This window comes from Monodelphis domestica, chromosome 4 (genome assembly GCF_027887165.1).
Source record: "Monodelphis domestica isolate mMonDom1 chromosome 4, mMonDom1.pri, whole genome shotgun sequence".
Classification (NCBI taxonomy): domain Eukaryota; kingdom Metazoa; phylum Chordata; class Mammalia; order Didelphimorphia; family Didelphidae; genus Monodelphis; species Monodelphis domestica.
The window spans coordinates 14687481-14710563 of record NC_077230.1 but is presented as its reverse complement, the minus strand read 5'-3'; the positions used below and the strand labels follow the sequence as shown (position 1 = coordinate 14710563).

General features: G+C 37.7%; 1 protein-coding gene across 3 annotated transcripts in view; it reads right to left on the bottom strand.

Moving 5' to 3' along the window:
• URB1 (URB1 ribosome biogenesis homolog) overlaps positions 1–22820 on the bottom strand; it is a 112087-nt gene extending 89267 nt beyond the window's left edge. The window contains exons 1-4 of one of the 3 annotated variants that reach the window (XM_056826077.1): positions 22701–22820; positions 7322–7461; positions 5022–5173; positions 4119–4251 (exon numbers count right to left, since the gene is read on the bottom strand). In XM_056826077.1, the coding sequence (XP_056682055.1) occupies positions 4119–4251; positions 5022–5173; positions 7322–7461; positions 22701–22776 (501 nt within the window). In that variant the 5' untranslated portion in view covers positions 22777–22820. Of the gene's footprint in view, positions 1–4118; positions 4252–5021; positions 5174–7321; positions 7462–12252; positions 12582–22700 lie in introns of those variants that run through there. The other 2 variants (XM_007493292.3, XM_056826078.1) reach the window with 2 other exon arrangements.
• Between the last annotated feature and the right edge of the window lie 263 nt (positions 22821–23083).

Sequence of the window (23083 nt, the reverse complement as noted above, 5' to 3'; positions counted from 1 at the left end):
ATTGTGCCAGAAGAAATGAAGAAGGAGATGGTTTCAGAAAAAAACATGGCAAGACCTATATGAACAGATGCAAAGCAAAATGAGAACTGGCAGATCCTTAGGCACAGTAACAGCAATGCAATGATGATCAATTGTGAAAGACTTGGCTACTCTGATCAATACAATGATCCAAGACAATTCCAAAAGACTCAAGATGAAAAAATGCTATCCACTTCCAGAGAGAAACTGATGAATTGAATGTAAACTGAAGTACTATTTTTTTCTCACTTATAATAATTAGTCAATACTACAAATAAAAGTATAGATTTTGTCATGCTAAAACTTTAATAAGGGGAAAATGAACAATGGCCCCCAAGCCAACCTTTTAAAAAAGCGAATGGGAGGATTCTATTGCAAAGAGCCAGATTTAGGTTTTCCTACAAGGAAAAGCATCATAATTATTAGGACTATCCAATGGACTACCAACACTAGGAATCTTCAAGAAAAGGTTGTATAACCCTTCTTCAAAGCTATAAAGGAGATTTCTTTTCAGGAATAGGTTTGAAATAAGGAATGCTGAGTGAGTGCTGTTGAAGAAAGTCCAAAATTAGGAATAGCTAGGTGTCTCAGGAGACTGAAAGCCAGGTCTAAAGAAGGGAGGTCCTGGGTTCAAATCTGAATTCAGATGCTTCCTAACATCTTCCTAGTAAGTGACTCCTAACCCCCACTACCTAGTCCTTACTGCTCTTCTGCCTTGGAACCAATACATGCATTGATTCTAAGACAGAAGGTAAGAAGTTAAAAAAAAAAAAAGCCCAATACTAAGCTGATTCTAACTATTAACAAACTCACATTACATAATTAGCTGGACAGATGCTGCTATTCAGTCACCCTCCTAGATGATGACTCATTCTATCACATCCCTAGAGTAAACAAATTTGCTCTTAATTTTTTTTTAAACCCTTACCTTCCGTCTTAGAGTCAATACACTGTATTGGCTCCAAGGCAGAAGAGTGGTAAGGGCTAGGCAATGGGGGTCAAGTGACTTGCCCAGGGTCACACAGCTGGGAAGTGTCTGAGGCCCAGATTTGAACCCAGGACCTCCCGTCTCTAGGGCTAGCTCTCAATCCACTGAGCTACCCAGCTGCCCCCTTTTGCTCTTAATTTTTAAACATTATTTTTTCAATTAATGAACCTTTGTTGGAGGAATCCTGGCCTCTCTTGGTTCTTGAATCCCACCCTCTTTGCTGTTCTCACTTCATGTTGTTTTATTTTCAGATTATGTATCCTTTTGTTCCTTTGTTGTCTTCTTTTTGTGTATTGTATTCTTGTTCCTTCTTTATTATTACTATATTATTATTCCCAGTAGAGGTGGTACTAGCAGTGGTGGTTGATCTTGGTTATTGTTGTGGTTCACTTGTTTCAGTGATATCCAACTCTTCAATTTTCCTGGCAGATACTAGAGTGGTTTGCCATTTTCTTCTCTAGCTCATTTACAGATGAGAAGACTGAGGCAAATAGGGTCAAATGACTTGCCTAGGTTCACACAGCTAAGAAGCGTCTGAGGCCAGATTAGGACTCAGGAAGATGTGTCTTCCTAACTCCAGGTCTGGTACTCTATTCAGTGTACCACCTCCAACAAAGATTTAAGAAGAGCACCGGGTCAAGTAGTAATCAGAAAGATTTAAGGGAAAACCACAGTGTCATTTTTCCAGGCCAAGATCACAAAATCAGCTCATAGGCAAGTGACAAGGGCAACCAGTTCAGGCAGGAGCTTTGATTCAACCCTTGGGCACAGACTACAGTGGGCTGGTAGCTATGTCATATCTAGGATGCAGCTAAGTTATGAGTGACCAGGAAAGGGGATGAGGGACCAATGTGGGCCCACATGTTTTATCATTGAATCTGCAGAGCTTGCTAGCTTAATTAACATCTTAATTAAATAATTAACAAGGACTGGAGCCAGCAACTGTCCCCTCAATTACCAAAAAATCTGTAAATGTGTTGCTTATGCTCAAAATCAAGATCTACAGCTTGAAGTTAAGTCCAGGAAAGAAATGATTGGACTGTTTAGGGAACACTGAAAGTTTGCATCTTCCTGGACTGAGCCTTACTATGATCCTTGAAAAACATCAAACTAAATTTACAGAGAACAAAGTAGAAAGACTCCAGAAAATACAGTCTAGGACAATATAAGGCCCTGACATTTCCTCCAGAAGTGGACAGAGTCTAGCTCTAAAAAAAGGTCTAAATTCAGTAAATAAGTTTAGAAGACGTAGTATATCTATTTGTGTATATATGTTATTATTCCCACATATATACAACTATATGAAGAACAACTATTTATAGGAACAGAAGTTTCTTCAGCTTGTTCAATATTAATATTTAATAACAGGCTTAATATTTAATCATCTTAGGTTGGGCTCCAAGCTAATAAATGAGAAGTGTTTTCATTTAGTAATTAATAAGGAACTATCCAAACACATCCTAAATAACCATAGAACTCAAGATTGTAAGAACAAACTTGGTAATGAGTGAAGCAGCAAACTGAGGAGGCTAAAAATGAGTGTAGTTAACTGCTTACCCTGTTACATTACAAATTAAACCTTGTAGATCTCTAAACAATGACTTGAGATAACAAGATCCTGGTTCTTTTCTTTCTGGTGAGCTAGCTTCACTCTCTGGATTCTAAGATCTATCCTACAAGATCTATGATATGTATCTTTTATGTCTGCTACTTCCTCCCCTGGGCATCTTGGCACCAGACCCAGATCCTTTCCCCCCTTTGCTTACCATCTAGAATGTGTATGTGTATGTTTAAATGGAATTACATACAAGCAAAGAATGCGTAAGTTCAGAAATAATATACAAGGGCATGGAAATCTGAAATACATGTGAAAAGAATTAATCCACTTAGTGGGGGGTTGGAGGAAGGGGGGAGTTGTGAAACCTTATCTTAACCATTCTATATCTAGTCATCCCAAGACCATCCTTCACATCACTTCCAGTCATTCACCAGGCTATCAGGACCCACATACTTCAGAATCATCTTTTCTGTCACACAACATCCTCCTCCCAATTTGACTTCAATATGAAGCTCCCTCTTTATTTCCTGGAATATGTTCCTTCTGTAAATTTGGGATTGGCTAAATTGGGCAGACTGGGCAAAGCTAATTCATCCATTCTATAATTCCAGGCTTAATCCTAGTTAGGATTCTGGAAAGCTCAGTCTTGGAAAGAAATGCCTGGATTGCTTAGGGACCATTGAATGTCCCTGGACTGAAGGATTCCAGAAAATACAGACCGAGAAAATACAAAGCCCTGACATTTCCTCCAGAAGTGAGCAGAGTCTAGCCTTAAAAAAAAAAGGTTCAAATTCAGTAAATAAGGTTAAAAGAATTAGTATATCTATTTGTCTTTTTTATGTTTTTAGTGTATCAAACATATATTCCTACCACGATACTTGTTAAGCAACTTCATTAATTCCTGACCAAGGAAGAAAGGGAAAAAGGAAACCTCATTAAAAAAAAATTAGAAGCCTTGTTTTATCATTTTTTCTATTATCTGAAAAGAAGAATTTCAACCCAATACACAATTCACTCCCTCGGTAGCAGCAATATCTTAACCCCTTCCCCATGCAAGTTAGGCTACTTTTTTCTTAAAAAGTATAGAGCTATTTCTAGAGACTTGGTTGCCTCAGGGTCCTAAAGACTGAAACTGCTGATAATCACTTTCTTCCTGAGTACAAAGTGGCCCTGAGGATCTGGAGAGGCTCTTGACATGCTTGGCTGGCGGATCAAGATGGAAGATTTGCTCAGCTGAATCAATTCAAAGGATTCTCAATGCCTATCCTTGACTATTCTCTGGATGAGACTAAGCAAATCTTTTGTTGACTGCTGAATGACCCATGAGTGCCTCATTTTGTTCCAATAGCAAGCCTAAACTACCAGGAGACTAGCTGGAGTCAAATCCACTTCCAAACATGCCCCAAGTTCACAAAATACATCCTGTTCACACTAGCTATCACATCTTAGTTTGGAATAGAGGATAATCAAAATAACAGAAAGGAAAGTAAACTATTTTAAAGGAAAATGTGAAATATCCAAAGGAATTTGAAAAGTATAAGTTGTTTTCTTTACCTTTGGACTTCTTATTTTCACCAAACCATACAACGATTTCTTATTGAAGTCAAAATGACTATAGAAATCCCTGGCAGCATCTGGACCCTGTGCCACCATAGCTGACATGAGGTTCAAGCAGGTTTGAGTCATTCTACGTGTATAATAAGGAAAAAATATACGGTTAATTCAAAATAGTAGTGGTATGCCATGAACTTAGAATGAAATCAACTGTTTGAGTGCAAAGTGAGCTAACTGGTCAGCCAACAAGAATTTATTAAGTGCCTACTCTATGCTGGGCACTTTGCTAAGTACTGGGGATACTAAGACAGCCAAAAAAGAAAAAGTCCGTGGAAAAGGCAGAAGGTGAGTTTTTAGCTCAAGACTTAAAGGAGGAATATTAATAGAATAGGGTCTTAAACTGTCAGAATGAGAAGACACTTTAAAATTATTTCATCTAACACTTATTTTGCAGATGAGGAAACAGAGGCCAGGATGGAGAAGGGACTTGTCCAAGGCTGGAGAAAGTAAAATAAGGCAGGTACTCTAATGCCAAGTTTCTTATTCTTTCTATGCCCACATTGCTCCAAACTTTAACGTCATGCTGTTTTCTTTAGCTCTTTATTAGATTCTGGTCAACTTTAGTAATAATGTCAGATATACAAGTTTCCCCAACCAAGATTTATGTTTTTATTTGTTGTACTACCAAAGTACTTAACATGATATTAGCCTATTAACAGGTGCTTGAAAATTATTTCTTAATTAGAAAAGGAAAAATGGATAGGAGAGTAGTAGGTGAAGTAAACTAAACTGATGCATAGATTTTTACTAGAAAAGTCTGAAGACAAAAGGTCATCATTTAATAGCAAAAACAAAAGTTAGATTAGTCCAGGTGCTGGTTCTGTAACATAAAGGCTGACTTACTTGTAGCTTGAAGGATTCAATGATTCATAAATCAGCTTCATATGGCTATTCAAAACTTTTTTTATGATATTGGTTCCCACAACATGAAAATGAGAAAGGTCACCTGCTGTTCGAAGTAATATGGCTTCTAAAGCTTTAAATATTAATAGCCTCTGAAAAAATAAAATTAAGACTTTCATAAATTTCATTTTTACATTCTGAACAAAAAAATCCATCCTAATTATAACTGTTTCTTATTGTCTCCTAATATCTTAATGGCTAAAGATTTTTTTAATAAATACTCAAGATTTTAAATTGTTTAACAAGATCTCCAAAATCAAATTTTCAGTCAACTTATAATCCTGAAGAGATCAAAGTTGACTCCATCTATTTATGAAATCTGTGCCATACAGAGATGGTTTTTAAATTTGTGTTCTCATCTTTAATCTTGTCTTTTGTCTCTTTCATTTATGACGAAGTGTTCAAAGTGACCTTTAGTACAATATTATTCCACTAAACTACATTAATACTAAGAAATTACTATTCAATACAAGTATTCTTTCAAAGGACTTACTACATAAGTATAGGACAGCTAAGTGGCACAGTGGATAGAATGCCAGGCCTAGGGTCAGGAAGACTCATCTTCCTAAGTTCAAATTCAGCCTCACTTACTAGTTATGTGACCCTGGGCAAGTCACATAACCCTATTTGCCTCAGTTTCTTCATCTATAAAATGAAAAGAAAATGTCAAATTATCTTTGCAAGGAAAACCCCAAATAGGGTCAGGAAGTGGCCAAAAAGACTGAAATAATTTAACAATCAATACATAAGTGGTCAAAGAATATAAAAAATAGTTCTCAAAACAATTATGAACTATTCACAATCATATAAAGAAATGCTCCAATTCATTAATAGTAAAGCAATATTTAAATTAAAACAACTCTTGAGGTTTGTTTCACCCAGCAAATTTGACAAAGATAACAAAGGATAAAAAGAATCAATGTTGGAGGTCTATGATAAGACAGGCAGAATAAAGCATAGTTGATTATGCTATGAATTCATGATTTTTTTTGCATGTTTATTTGGTTAAGTTTATTTGAGTTTTTCTTTTATATGATGATTTTCCTAAAAAAATGAACAATATGGAAATGTTTTGCATGATACTATATGTATAACCCAAACTGAATTGCTTTCCAGCTCTGGGAGGGAGGAGGGAAAGGAGGAAGGAAGACAATTTGGATCATATAACTAGAAAACTTATGTGGAAATTTGTTATTACATATAATTGGTAAAAATAAAATATCTTTACAATGATTATGCCATGAATTGGTCCAACTATTTCAGAAAACAATTTAGAACTGAGCTAAGAAATTGATTAATGTGTACATTTGCTTTGGCCCAGAACATATAGAAATAAAAGTCCCACATTTTCCAACATATAAATAGCAATTTTTGTTATAGCAAAGGACTAAAAACAAAGTGGATGCCCATGTTCTAAAGAATGGGTGTACAAACTGTTCTACATTAAGTATAATGGAAGGTTTCGGTCCCATAAGAAACAACAAATATGAAGGATTTGGTGAAATATGGATAGATTTATATGAACTGATATAGGGTGAACTAAGCACAGCCAAGGAAACAAAATACACAATGACTCCAACAATGTAAAAGGGAAAAACGATCAAATAGAAATAGTCATTTTGTATTCTAATGACCAAGAGTCCCAGAGAAGAGAGGAAAATGTATTATCCTCCTTTATCAAAGTGAGGGAGCCAGAGTGTGCAATGCTGTATATATTGACTATAAACATGGTCAATGTGTTGGCTTTCTTTTTACTTTGTCACTTTTATGAGGCTAAGGCTTCTGAGTGGAGGAGGGGAAGGGATATATATCTAGAAATAATTCTGTTATAAAAGCAAAGGTATCAACAAAACTTTTTTAAGTTTTTAAATGTATGGCTCCAGGTACCATAATGATGAAGATAAAAATCAAGTCTTATTTGGTGTTCAGTTATTTCAGTCAAGTCGAACCTTTCATTAGCCTATCTTGGGGATTTCTTGGCAAACATCCTGGAGTGATTGACCATTTCTTTCTCCAGTCCACTTGACAGATAAGAAAACGGAAGTAAACAGGGTCACAGAGCTGGTGTCTGAGGCTAGATTTGAACTCAGGATGATGAGTCTTGCTAACTCTGGACCCAGCACTCTATCCACTGCACCACTTAGCTGCCCTTACATAAATGTAGATGATATTTCTCATATACCAACCCCAATGACAAGATGAGTCATTTCCTTTGCAATAAATGTTCAAATAAAACTTACTTCATGTTCAGTTCTTTTCTCTCCACTTAGAAGCTGGAAAATTTCTGAACACTCAACAGAAATCTTTATATAACCTTCCACGACATCATATAGCCCAGTTTGTGGTAACATTTTGGCAATGGAGATGAAAGTTTCCAAAGCTGAAACAAAAGTTATACACCAGCATTAACAAAAGTAACCTTTAAGAAAGAAGCATTCTACTTAGTATAAAAACTCCTTCCCACTCTTCACACCTCACCAATGGAAGCTACCATAGGAAGAGTTTTTGGGGAATCTCCCTGAAAGGCATAAAAACTAGGAACAGCTTAGAGGAGGAAACCAGTAAAGTTAGAAATCTGGAAAACCTAATGTTTTCTCCTATTTAACCTAAATTTTTCCCTTTCATTTTGTAATACTGTCTGAAACCCTGACAATTAAAAAGTATGTGGATTAACAGGAATCTCCCCTTTAAAAATACAAATACCTCAAAGTAAGTCATTTAACCTCCCTGGCTCCTGTTTATTTACCTGTAAAAAAAGAAGAAATATACTACACAAATTGACTTTTTTTAAAAAATCCTTACCTTCCACCTTAGAATCAATACTATATATTGGTTCTATAGCAGAAGAGTGTGGTAAGGGCTAGGCAATGAGGGTAAAGTGACTTGCCCAGGATCACACAACTAGGAAGTGTCTGAGGCCACATTTGAACCTAGGACCTCCCATCTCTAGGCCAGGGTCTCAATCCACTGAGCTACCCAGCTGCACCCCCCAACATGAGTTGACTTCTAAGGTGACTTACAGTTCTAAAATCTTACAATTCATTCACACATTAGTGTGACTAAGTCTATCTAGAGTAATTTCCCTTGGCTAAGAAGTTATAATGAGGGAATAAAAACTCCATTTGGTGGCAAATAGAAGGAAGGGAGGTAAAATTGAATTATGGAGAACTTTGAGAGATAGGAAAGGTCTAATAAGAGTATCAAAGCTGGGGCTTAGAAAATCGGGAGGCTATGTAATATCTGATTTTCAAAAGAACCAAAATAACCAATGTTATTTTTCCCATTTTAAAGATGAATAAATTGAGGCCTAGAGAAGTGGAGTGACTTGCTCTGGGTCACAAAGCTAATAAATGTCTAAGACAAGATGAGAACTTAAGTTTTCCTGATTCCAAATCCAAGGTTCCATCTAGTTGTACAAAGGGAGACTGGCCAAGTTTGCTTTTAGCATTCTCAAATCCCCAAAATTTTATCTAGGACTAAAGCATTGTTGTTGGAGTTTTGAACCATTCCAACAATGCTGGAGAACAATTTGGAACTTTGCCCAAAGAGCAATAAAACTTTGCATTGCCCTTTGACCCAGCAATGCCTCTCAATGGTCTACATCCTAAAGAGAGCAAAGAAAAGGGAAAAGGATCATTTGTACAAAAATATTTAGAGCAGCTCTTTTTGCGGTGGCAAAGAATTGGAAATTTAGAAGAGACCTATCAACTGGGAAGTAACTAAAGTTTTGGAACATGATTGTGAAGGAATACTATGCTGTGGAAAATGGTAAGCATATAGGTAAGAAAGACCTATATGAAGACATACAAAGTGAAGTAAGTAGACCCAGGAAAACATTGTACACAGTAACAGCAATATCCTAAGAATGATCAGCTGTGAAATACTTAGCTACTCTGATCAAGACAATGATCAAGACCAATGATGAAAAGGACCCATGATGAAAAATGCTATCTACTTCCAGGGATAGAACTGAACTCTGAATGTAGACTGAAACATACTTTTAAAATTTTATTTATTTTCTCTTTTTGTGTGTATTTTTACTTTTTCTCTTATTTTTATTGTCTCTTTTGGTGTGTATTTTATTTTGCAACACAGCAAATATGGAAATATATTTTGCATAGTTTCACACATAATAGTAATATCATATTGCCTACCTTAACTCAAAATTTCAAAAATAAATGCTAATTTTTTACAACATTTTACAAATTTTTTTATAATAGTTAATAAAATAAATAAAAATACATAGGGACACCCATCAAGTATTTGGCAACGGCAAGATATGAACCCAGGTTTTCAGGGCCAGCTCATCATCTACTATAACACACTGAAAATTAAAACAAGGGGCACTTAGGTGGCACAGAGGATTAAAAGTCAAATCTGAGAGATAGAAGTTCCTGGATTCAATTTTGACCTCAGATACTTCCTAACTGTCTGTCCCTGGGCAAGTCACTTTACCTCTATTGCCTAGCCCATGCCTTGGAACCAAAACACATATTGATTCTAAGACAGAAGGAGAGGGGCTAGAAAAAAGAAGAAAAGTAAAACAAACTTTAATCAATAAAGCTCCTAATGGAAAAATTACAAACACCACTAAGATGATGATGATGCAACATGGTAGAATGGAATGGGCACTGGACTTTAGTCAAGACTTCTGTTCAAATTCCAATTCTACCATATATAAGTTACATGACCGTGGCCAGACAGGCCATCTCTGAGTCTCAAATTCATTATCTATTCAATATAGGAAATAAAAGAGGAACTACCTGCTGTTACAAAATGTAAGCTCACCAAGAGCAAGGGCTTTTTCATTTTAATCTTTGTACCCACAGAACCAAACCCAGTACCTGGCACATAGAGGGTATTTAATAAAACCTCCTAATCAACTCAATCAAATGAGATAATGTTTGTAAATAATTGTTTTATAAGTACCTGGAACATAAGTGCTTAATAAATGTTTCTTGATTTTTAAAATCATAAAGGGCTATATAAATGTCGGCTATTATTATTATTATTATTATTACTACTACTACTATTACCTATTTTATAAAATTATTCTGAGGCATTACATTATACTCTTCCACTAACATTCTATTCCAGTGCTCCATCCTGGAATGGAGATAACTCTTGGATTATCAAAGACTAAGCCAGTGGAATTTACTCAACAGCTAGGTGCCTGGACTTAGAATCAGGAAGACCTGAGTTCAAAACCAGTCACTGACTACATTACCCTGGGCAAGTCACTTTAACTCTGCCACAGTTTCATTAACTGTAAAATGAGAGTAACAATCACACCTATCTCTCAGGGTTATTCTGAGGATCAAGTAAGATGATATTTATAAAGCGCTTAGCATAGTGCCTGGAACAGAGCAGGTAATAATACAGCTGCTGCTAGCTGCTGCCATCACCACTACCACCAGCACTACAACTACTACTACCAAGATTATTTATTCAAGCTTTTCTAAGTACTTTCAAACTGGAAAGGCAACAAAGTAGGGGCTTGATGGCAGTATGTCTGTTATTTAAGAGCCAGATGAACTATGTTTGGAAAGACTCATCACTAAGTTGACCATGGACTGATGAAATTTTGTCACAGGAATTATCTTGCTACTAAGTCTAAACAAAGGGATTGTTATTTCCATTGGTTGTCATTACACAGCCACCAACAAAATCACAGATCTTTGAAGTACTGAATTACACCATAATCTGAAGCATTATGTATTGTATAATGTTAAATATATTTAATATTTGATTTTTAATTGTATTTCTAAATGTTAAGTACTGTAAAATGTAAAATTCTTATATATTTTCTGCATTCATTATTGTGAATAGACTAGAAATAACAATTAGAGCTGTCTGAAAACCAAACAGATTTGGTTTATGGAATAATATGGTTCATTTATATGGCACTTCCAAGTTTTCTCCAAAACCTTTTGAGGTAGTTAATACATATATTTCCCATTTTACAAACAAGGAAACTGGCTAGGAGAGATAAAGTGACCTGCCAGGGATCAAAAAGCTAGTCACCGCTCATCAACAAAATCTTGACCTAAATTTAACCTGTGAATTTCTTAAATGTGGTGTAGTAAAAAGAGCACCAGATCTGGAGAGAGAAGCTGGGCTTGAATCACAGCTTTCTGACTTAATTCTGGGGACAGTCAAGTGGATTTCTATACTTCTCAGACATAAGAGCTCCTGCTCTAAAAGATCTTGTCATAAAATTGAATGGAAAACTTCTTTTATCCATCTAAAGATCCAATGAAATATATTTTAATCAAGACCCAGTGTTTGCTGTTGAATGCTAATAAGTCACAAAATAGTGGAAGCTGTCAACAAAAACATATTAAGCATCTACTGTACCAGGCACTGTTAAGCAATGCAGATAAAAAGAAAGGCAAAAACATGTAAATAATATATATATATAAACAAACATAATAAATTGAGGATAAGTTGGGGACAATCTCAGAGGGCTTCTTAAAAATAATTTCAGAAAGGCTTCTTGAAGAAGGTGAACCTTTATATAAGAAAGCTAGGGAAGCAAGGAGGCAGAGATGAGGAAGGAGAGTTGTTCCACGTATGAGAGAAAGCCAGGGAAAATGCCCAGAGGAAAGGGGAGATGGAAAGCCTTGCACAATGAACAGCAGAGAGGTCAGTGTCACTGCTCTCCAGATTACACGGAGGGAAATAAAGTGTATGAAGCCTGGAAAGGTAAGAAAGAGCCAGGTCATTTAGGCCTTTTAAACTTCAAAGAGATGATTTTATGTTTGATCTTGGAAATGACAAGAAGTCACATTGAAGTTTATTGACCAGGAGAAGTTTTATGATCAAATCGTTGTTTAAGAAAGATCAATCTGACAGCCGAGTGCGGGATGGACGGTCAGACACTGAACCCCAAAACTCGAAGGAGATCATCTAACTCGACCCGCTAATTTCACAGAGGAGGAAACAACACCGCAGGTGTGACCTCCAGATGTCCTAGTTGCAGTCCCCTTGGGGACAACGTGGGTGCTTCAGGATGCCGCTAATTTAGCATCTTCTTGCAACTCTCCTGAGCCGGTCAAGCGAGGACTTCCGGGAAGACATGCCGGAAATTGGCAGGATGCACCACGTGCGGTGGGGGCCCCGCCCCCTTGCCCATCTTTCACCCCCGACCTCTAGTGCCCAGGGCACGTACCTGATACCATAGTTTGAGGGTCTTTAAGCTGAACCTTAAACTGCTGCCCGGTGAAGTCTTCTCCGCGAGGCTTCTTAGCAGGACCAGCCGAGGAGGCCTCGCCCTTCTCCGCAAGGGCTTTCCTCTTGGGGTTCCCCATGGGCAACGAGTTCGTGATAAGCCCAGGCTGGAACCTTTGGAAGAGCTCCACGCACGGAAAGCACAAACAGTAGGTGTGCGGCAGTAGCCGCACCACGTGGGTTGGAAGGAGGAGCTGGGAAGAGCAAAGGAGCGAGGACGGAAGGGGCGGGACTTGTCCCCGGCGGCGTTTCGCGTATGCGCGAGGCGGGGCGGGGCTGCGCTAGGGGGCCGGGCCCAATAGGAAGACTCTCGGCTCTTCTGGGAGCTGAGAATGCGCAGGCTCAGGAAATTTCCCCTGTACCTGCCTTCTAGATCTGCGCATTTGACCACCGGTCTGTGGGGGATGAGCACTTGGGAGATGAGCTGTCTAGAACGCAAACGTGAAGTCTAAAGATTTGAGTTCAGATTCAACCCCTAGATGGTAACTAGTGATGTGATCAAGGCAAAGTCACTTAATCTGTCACCTCACTCTGCATCTGTAAAATGGGAATAATAATAGAACCTATTTTCCAGGGTTCTAGTGAGGATCAAATGAGATCATATTTGCAAAGCACTATATAAGTGCTTATTATTAGTCATTAATAACTATTTTTACCTCTGTTGTGTGACTAGGTGAGCTTATTAAGCTTCACTGAGTGCAGAACTGTGGGTTTTTGTAAGTTCATTTCTTGGCTTAATGGTCCTGATCAGACACTCTTGAAAATAGTTTGTGCTTTAAATTCTTGCTCATTGCTGGAAAGCGGGGCATTAAAAAAAAATAGTGGTTGGAAATACATAAATATCGGATCTGTTGCTTCGGGTAAAGATCGTTAAAGACTCTTAAATTCTGCCTTCAATACATCTCCTTACCATTAACCCATTTACACTGAATATAGCTTTTTCTAAAACTAATTTTAGTTTGGTCTTGCATAGAGTTCTCCCAGCATTCTTCCCCTCGACTATTCTCTGTCCTCACATATAACAAAGAATAATAAGGAAAAAAACACAGGGGAACCCATCATATATCAAAAAACAAGATATATATATATTATATTCTACTTTGTAATATACAAAGAAATGTGAGGAAAAATCTTCATATATTTCATTGGGAAATCTTTGTCTTTTGTAATTTCACAACATTCACTTTCCAATGTTTTCTTGTATTCTTTCTGTTTATATTATTGTATTGGTTATGTATATTGTTTTCTTAGCTCTGCTTACTTCATTCATCAGCAGTTTAGGTAAGTCTATGCTTCTCTGTACTCATATTTGTTGCTTCATATAGCACAGTAACATCTCATTACGTTCATTCATGCACATTAAGTTCACAATTTATTTAGCCATTTCCCAATCAGTCATTATCTACTTTGCTTTCAGTTCTCTTCTACTATGGAAAGTGCTGCTATAAAGATTTTGGTGTGCAGGGGGATTTTCTTTTTTTTTTAATACCTCTTTGGGGTATATGCAATATATATCTTCACAATTGTTTGCATGTTGATTCTTCCATAAGAATGACACTTCCTTAAGAGAGCGGCTTTGTTTTTGCCTAACTTTATATACTCAATGCTTAGCATACTGCCTGGCACATGCATATTTATAAATATTTGTTGACTAATGGATAGACCCATACCTTTCCTTCCTCATATGATTGTTGTGAAGGTAAAATTTAATAGGAACAAAGTGTGAAATTTATGAAAAGTCATATATATATATAGGGTGTCTCAAAAATCTTGGTTGGATTTAATCCAAAGGACTCATGATAAAAAAAAAAATACTATCCATCTCCATAGAGATAACCGATGAATTCTACATGCAGAATGAAGCATTTTTCTTTCACTTTTTTGTTTATTCTCCCACTTCAATATGGCTGATGTGGTAATATGTTTGTATGACTTCATATGTATAATGGGTTTCTTGCCTTCTCAATGACTAGGGGAGGGACAGGCTAGAAGGAAAAAATTTAGAAGGAACTTATTTCTTCCAAATGTCTTGGTGAATTTAAGCTTTGATCTATTATTTTCAGATACCCTGTATGTAAAGACAATAATATGTGGTTAGAATTGTTGTTGTTCAGTGATTTCTTTGTGAACCCATGGACCGAAGCACACCTCCCCCTTCTATCCTCTGCCATCTCCCCAAGTCCGTCCAAGCTCAGGTTCATTGCTTTCATGATACTATTCATCTCAAACTCTGCTGTTCCCTTCTTTTTTGCCTTTAGTCTTTCCCAACATCAGGGGCTTTCCCAATGAGTCCTGTCTTCTCATTATGTAGCTAAAGTATTTAAGCTTCAGCTTCAGCATTTTTCCTTCTAATGAAACAGACTGAATTAATTTCTTTAAGTATTGGCTGATTTTATCTCTTTGCTCTCCAAGAGACTCTCAGAAGTCTTCTGCACCACAATTCAAAAGCATCATTTCTGCAGCACTCAGCTTTCTTTCTAGTCCAATGGCACTACTGGAACTATATTACTGTTGGAAAAATGATAGCTTTGACTATCCAGACCCTTGTCGGTAGGGTGATATCTCCCTGCTTTTTAGTATCCTGCAAAGATTTGCCATAGCTTTCCTTCCAAGTAGAAAATGTCTTTTAATTTCATGGCTGCAGTTGCCTTCTGCAGTGATTTTGAACCCAAGAATATAAAATCTGACACTGCTTCCATGTCTTCTTCCTCTGTTTGCAAGGAAGCAAAGGGATCAGTTTCCATGATCTTTGTTTTTATAATGTTCCGCTTCAAACCAGCTTTTACACTCTCTTCTTCCACCTTCATCTGAAGGTTTCTTATTTCTTCATTACTTCTTGTTATCAGAGTGATATCATCTGTGTGTCTGAGATTGTTGATATTTCAGCAACCAGAGAGCCTTGGGTTCAAATAGTCACCCCTTTGACATTTGCTGACTTAACACTTACCCTCTATGTAACCTAGGTAATTGCCTAGGATTTACTAGCTAAGTCATAAACAGGATGCATCTGGCATTAGTGAAGTTATAAAATCATAGATACCTTTGAATAGTCATGTTTTTGATTTATGTATATGATGTCTGTGTAATGATATTACTAGCTTAGCATTTTATAACATCCATTATTATCATTATCTATCACTACTTTGTAAAATATTTTAATAAGAAGTATTTTATTTAAAATTTTTTTAATTTAATTTTATTATTTTTCATTATAATAACAAGTATCCATGTAAGTCTTCTAAAGTTATATGATCCAAATCGTCTCCATCCCTTTTTCCCTTCCCCCTTTCAGAGCTGGCAAGCAAATCAATCTGAATTATATATGTATTATCATGCAAAACATATTTCCAGATTATTCATTTTTGTGAGTGAATAATCTTTTTTTTTTAAACCCTTACCTTCCATCTTGGAATCAAAATTGGGTATTAGTTACAAGGCAGAAGAGTAGTAAGGACTAGAGAATGGGGGTTAAGTGACTTGCCCAGGGTCACACAGCTGGGAAGTGTCTGAGGCCAGATTTTGAACCTAGGACCTCCTGTCTCTAGGCCTGGCTCTCAATCCACTGAGCCCCCTGAATAATCTTAATAAGAAATATTTTAGTGCCAAACATGATGTCACCCTCTGTAATCCCTGCTACTAGAGAGGCCAAAACTGTTAGATAACTTGATATGGGAATTCTGAGCTTTCGTTCTAAGGCTAAAGCCAATTTGGTATCCACACCAACATGATGAGCCTTAAAGAAGCTGAAGGCCACCAAGCTGTCCAACAAGAGGCAAACAAGCCCACATCTAAAATGGAACAAGTATCTACAGACCAACAGTAGGGTCAGCCTGAGAATACACTGAGCTTTCAGCCTGGGTGAGAGAGGGAAAGATCTAGGAGAAAGAAAAAGGAAGGAATGAAGGGGAAGAAAGAAGGCATAGCAGATAAAGAGTTGGACTTGGAATCAGGAAGGCTTGAGGTCATAGCCAACCTTAGCCACTTAAGAGTGCTGTGACCTTGGGAAAGTTTCTTCACCTATAAGATAGGGATAATAATAGCACCCATCTCTCACTTTTAGAGATAATAACACCTATCTCCCAGGTTGTATGAGATATTGTAGAATGCTTTGCAAATCTTAATGTGCTAGATAAATATTAGCCATTATTATTAAAAGATAGTTTAATGAATTACAATTTATTAGATAAGAAATTAGATAAGAAAAGAAAGAAAATGAATAAGAAATGAATAATTCTGGAAATCTCTTATGGATACCATCAAGTTAAAAAAATTTAATTAATTTGAGTGCTTACTAATACAGGATACTGCTATGTGTTAAAATTTTGTTTAAAATGGATTTTGACATAGAAAGTGGAAGATGGGTCAGTAAACAAGTGTTAGGAAAAAGAAGGTAGGGTTGCTTTCTCAAGAGAATTATTTTGGACTGGCTAATAGGGAATTGAAACTCAAGATAAATAGGAAGATAGTAAAAGAGCACCTGACTGCTCCTACTGAGTTGTAGTAATCAGACCCAAATGAACTACATCTTAGAGTACTAAAAGAAGTGCGTGATGTAGATGAGGCCCTGTTTCTGGTTAAGAGCCTAGGAATTCATGCTTAGCTAGGCCCTGTACTTTTTTTTTTTTTGTCAATGAATCAAATTACACAAAACTAGTTAGGATAACTAACGTGGTATATGACAGAGTTAGGATCCTAAAATAGATTCATAGACTAGAATACGGGGCTGAAAGTTCCAGGTTTTTTTCTTTTGTGGGGATTGGATTTAATAAAATGAAACTTATTAGGGATAATTGTAACGTTTTACACTTAAGTTAAAAAAATTTAATTTAAATACTAGATGAGGATGTATGGTTAGATAGTAGCCATCTGAAAATTGACTAAAGCTAAATACGAATAAAAATGTAACATCAGTCAAAAATACTCCAGTGTAGTCTTGGGCAGCATCATGAGAGGTATAGGGCCAGGACCATTGTGTTTGTCTTATATTCTGATCAGAGCACATCTGAAAATACATCTTAGGAAAGTTATGAAGACATCCAGAAAAGGGAAAACAGGATGGTGAAGGGTTTTGAGTTAATATTCTATGAGAATCAGATTAAGGATTTGGGAATGTTTGGTCTGGAGAAGATTTGTGAGAGACATATTTGTTTTCAGCTATATCCAAAAGCCTGTTATAAGAGAGGGATTAGATTTGTTCTCTTTGGTCCTAGAGGGAAGAACTAGGAGCAATGGGTAGAATCAGCAAAGGACCAGATTTGAGCATAATATTGGGAAAATTACCAAATGAATGAATGAATGAAGTACTTATTAAGAATTTTCTGTGTATAAAGTCCTACAGTAAAATCTGGCAATGCAAAGTAAGCCTGCCTCTGCTCTCAAGGAGCTCACATTCTAAAGAGGAAGAAAATATATATGGAAGATTTCAGCTGCAATTCAGATAGAAAGTTCCCATGTGGCTTAGGCTTTAACATTTTTTTTCAAATTTGAATGAATAACAGGTAAATAGATATCAAATAATAACATTTGTACAACCCAGTGGAATTGCTAGTCAGCTCTGGGAGGGGAGAGGAAAGAAAACGAATCATGTAAACATAGAAAAATATTTTAAATTTAAAAAAAAGGAAAGTTCCCATGCCCCTTTCTTTATAAAATTAATTCGCTTTCTTGTGTTGAACCATTTGACAGTACCAAGGACTAAGAACCTTCTTTTGGGAGTCTTCAAAAGATGACTTTGCTATTCCAAAGACTTGGGTTCAAGGCCATGGACCATCTCTATCAGAGTCTGAGGGGTGATGATAGTCAAAGTGGTGATGATAAGGTGCTTTAACTTGCCTAACACATTTTCTTTTGTTGCTCCCTCAGCATGCTTTGCTCCTTCAGCTGACTGGCTTGCCTGCTCCAAAAGTGGTAGTTGATTGGCATTAGTGGGAATGACTAGACCCCTTCTCTATAGGAATGGCTTCCCTGGAGGGCTGGGCTAGAAACCGGACCAGTGGTCTGAGGGCTCCTTTGTTTATCAGCCTACTTGGACCAGTTGGTCAGTAGTTGTTGATCATATTGATGAGGAAGGCCTAATAATTAGCAATCCAGAAGTATAATAAGCTGCTTTTGGAGGTAATGGGTTTCCTCTCATTGGCTCCATCCACCAACTATCCATTGGATTGGCAAAGATGACAACTGTTAGAGGAGTTGTATGAAAACAGGCATGTTAATACACTTTTGGTAGAGTTGATCATGTTAAACATGGTACTGGGAAAACCTGTGGAGGCCTGAAGTGGTCCAGCAAGCCTGGAAAGCAATTGGAACTATGCCAAAAAAGCCACCAAATTGTGCATATTCATTGACCTAAGGGTACTTACAATAGTATTATTGGTTTATTCCCAGAAAAGGTTCAAGGAAAAAAGAAAAAGCCCATTTGTAGAAAAATATTTATATCATCTCTTTTTGTAGTGGCAGAGACCTGGAACTTTAAGGGAATGTCCATCATTTGGATAATGGATGAACAAATGATGGTATGTAAAGTAATAGAATATTCTTTTCAAGAAGTAATGAAAGCTATAGTTTCAGAAAAATCTGGGAAGCTTTGTATGAACTGAATGCCTATGAAGACTGAAAAAGAGAAACAGAAGAACAATTTATACAGCCACAGAAGCAACATAAAGACAAATAGCTCTGAAAAACTTGAGAATTCCAATCAATGCAGTGACCAGATCCAATTCCAGAGGACTGATAATAAAGCATGCTTCTCATCCACCTCTTGACAGAGAGGTAATGGACTAAATGTAGAATGATATATACATTTCTTCAGGTTGCCAGTGTGTGAATTTATTATGCTTGGGGTTTTTGGTCAGTTTTTGCTTTTCTTTTTCATTTTCATTGGGGTAGGAGAGAAGCAAGAATAAAAAATGCTTGCTAATTGCAAAGAAGAAGAAAAAATAAAATTTGGAAAAAAATAAAAGATAACTGTGAATTTTTCATTTTGATAAGATAGAACTGGCCAAAGGTAGTTTCTGAAACATAATACTAGGTTGATTTAGTCTTGTTCTTTTCCATTTAAAAATATAGGACAATTATGCTATTAAAAAATTACATCTGGGGGCAGCTGGGTAGCTCAGTGGATTGAGAGCCAGGCCTAGAGAGGGGAAGTCCTGGGTTTCAATTTGGCCTCAGACACTTCCTAGCTGTGTGACCCTGGGCAAGTCACTTGACCCCCCACTGCCTAGCCCTTACCACTCTTCTGCCTTGGAACCAATACACAGTATTGATTCCAAGATGGAAGGTGAGGGTTTAAAAAAAAAATTACATCTGTAACTATCCTATTTCCAGGCAATGGAAGCATATGAGGATAAAAGTATCCAGAATTCATATCAAACTTATTATCCAATTTATGTCTTTTTTTTTAAACTAGCCTTGTGATTTCACTGCTTTTAAAAAATGTGCTCTACCATTATATAATATACCTACTCTGAAATTTATAGTCTTAGAGCCTGAGCTATTAAATGGTCAGAGTCAGTAGATTTCAAAACTGGAACTTGAAGTTTTCCAGACCCTGAGGCCAGCCCTACTATATCATGTCTTAATAAGGGATATCATAACAAAGAAAATCCCACTATATAGAATAAGGTAAGCTGTTATTTATCTTACAATATTTCATCCTGGGCAATCTGATCTCCAGTGAGCCCTCATTTTTTTTTATTCATTTGAGTCATATCTGTCTCTTCATGGTCCTACCCAGGGTTTTCTTGGTAAAGATAATGGAATGGCTCAGTATTTTCTTTTCAACTTATTTTTTTAAAACCCTTACCTTCTGTCTTAGAATACTGTGTATTGGTTTTAAGGCAGAAGATTAGTAAGGGCTAGGCAATGGGGGTCGAGTGACTTGCCCAGGATCACACAGCTAGGAAGTGTCTGAGGCCAGATTTGAACCCAGGACCTCCTGTCTCTGGGTCTGGCTCTCAATCCACTGAGCCACCCAGCTGCCCTCTTCTCCAGCTTATTTTACAGATGAAAAACTGAGGCAAACAGGGTTCAAGCGACTTACCCAGTATCACACAGCTAGTAAGTGTCTGAGGTCAGATTTGAACTCAGGAAAATGAGTCTTCCTGGCTTAAGACCTGTAACTCTATCCACTATACTACCTAGCTACCCTCCCTACAATCTTTTTATTATTCCCTCATTGACCCTTAAAAAAAAAAACTTTACCTTCTATCTTAGAATCAACTAGCTAGGTAGCTCAATGGATGGAGAGCCTGGCCTGGAGATGGAAAGTCCTGGATTCAAATGTGGCCTCAGACACTTCCTAGCTTTGTGACCCTGTACAAGTTACTTAAGCCTCATTGCCTAGACCTTATTGCTCTTTTATCTTGGAATTGATACATAGTATTGAAGGTAAAGGTTTGAAGAGGGAAAAAAAAGAATCAATACTAAGTATGACTTCTAAGAGAAGAAAAAGCCTTCCCCTTTATTCCAGGCTCAGAGGGTGATGTGATCCTTCCTGTTCAAAAGATTAAGGCTTTTACTGTTGGACAATCCAATTCCATTCAAGGATTCCCAGCATTTTTTTCCAGTTGATGATGCCTTCTTGATCTCATTTTCAATTTCTCCCTATCATTTTTTACTTTTCAGTTGCTTAAAAACATTCTCAAATGTCTCTCATCCTTAAAAAAAACCTTCATTCTGTTCTGTCATCTTCTCCACCTTGTCCCCAAACTAGCCTCTCTTTAACTGCCCATTCTATTATCTCTGTTCCTTCACCACCTACTCATTTCTCTCACTATTTGTAGAAATGTCCTTTTCAGGTTCATTAGTGATTGCTGTGCAATGGGTATAAACAAGGAACCCCTCCCTCCCATCACCTCTGGCCAGTGTCCATCCTATAGAGCATGCCCAGAATTGTGTCCTTCTAGTATCATATGTGTTGTCTTTGGAGCTGGCCCCTTCTGCTGACAGAAGGACCTCTAGCAAGCCTTAACAAGAGACACACACAACCAGAGACTTATAGTTGGGTTCCATGTGTAAGAATTCCTCCTTCTAAAATGTGTCAAAACTGCTTCAGAGAGAAGTGAGTGGAGCCAGGAAGAGCCACCTCACCAGTAACCCTCTGTTTGTCTCTTTTACTTTCCTGAGTGTGTGGCTGGGATGCTTTCTCTTCAGTGCTTTCAGTGGGCTAGAGGAATGGATTTCTTTTTTCCATTCCCACCCCTGGTAGTTATTGAGACTTCAAACACATGATGCCTCGGGGAGCCTAAATCAGAGACCCAATGCTCCCCTTCTTCAGTGATGTTTCTTTCCCTGATCTAGTTTCCTGAGCAGTGATTCTGAATAGACTTCAAAAGCAAATATCTAGACAGTTTCTCGATTCCTTAGCTGCATTGTTAAAAACCCTTGTCTTCTGTAGATCTGGCACTCTATCCACTTCGCCACCTAACTGCCCCATCCTTAGCCCCATTTTGAGAGATGTCACGTCACTGCGACTAGAGGACTCAGTCCAGCCAGTGGCCTGGCTTACTAGAAAACAGTTCCTTTTTTTGTTGGTTTTGTTTAATTTAATTTAATTTTTCGATAGTGTTCATTTTTGTGAGTAATCTTATAAAGCCAAAACCCCAAAACATAAACCCTAATAGACAATTGAAAAACCATATGTTTTCATCTGCCTTCTGACTCCCAACAGTTCTCTAGAGGTGGAGAGCATTCTTTGTCTTGTTCTTCAGAATTGTCCTGGATAATTTGGAAAACATGGTTCTTAAAGGAGTTGTGCAGATAATTCAAGAGCTGGTGGGATCACTGGTTGGGATAGCAGAGGCTGCAGCGCTGGCTGGGATGGGCCTGTCCCACCTTGCACAGCCCATCACTGCCACCACTATACCGGGCAGCCGTATACACGGGGCGGAATCCCCTCCCCCTCACCATGCTGACGTCTTCCATTGTGCAGCCACATAATCCTTTGCCCAGAGCCTCACTCTTGTTCAGTCACTCTCAGAACAAGGCAACACACAAAGGATGATGTCACCGGAAGTAGAACTGTACCTGAGCGATGCCACCACATATAGTGCTCCTCTCACTGACCACCAATGAAAGAAGTGCCCCTTCCCAAAGTGCAGTGGAGGCCAGACAAATGGCCTCAGGGGGCCACATATGGCCTGCTGGCCCGTAGTTTGGGGACCCCTGCTCTAGAGGTTACCTCAAGCTCTTGTTTCAGTTAACCCCAGCGAGGGAGAGATCTTGCCATCTTCTTTCCTCCAACAGGTTAACCTCAACCTCCATATTTTCCCATACCACTTGATTCACTCCACTGTTCACTGGGGATTTCATCTTTCCAGTGAGACAAACCATCAACCCCTCTCCATTAAAAAAGAAGGAAAGCCTCCTTCTTTTTTTACATCTACTTACCTGGATGATCATTTATTAAGATACCCTCGATATGGGCATGCATCAAGGGTCCAGCCCCATGTTTCTCTTGAACCATAGGTCCACATTTCCATCTTCCTGCTATATATTTCTACCAGGATGTCTAGTCAGCATCTGAAAATGAGTAGATCCAAAACTGAAATAATTTTCTTCCCTATACATGTCCTTCCTTTAAATTTTATTGCCTCTATTTAAGAGTACCACCATCCTTCCAGTATATCTTCTCTTTCAGAATCCATGGCTCACAGCTTGACAATTCTTATTAATTCTGCTTCAGCAACAACTATCCCATTCATCCCCTTCTGCCCATTTAACATAGTTACTACTTGAATTTAGGCCTACTGGTCTTCCTCCTTCCTGCTCCT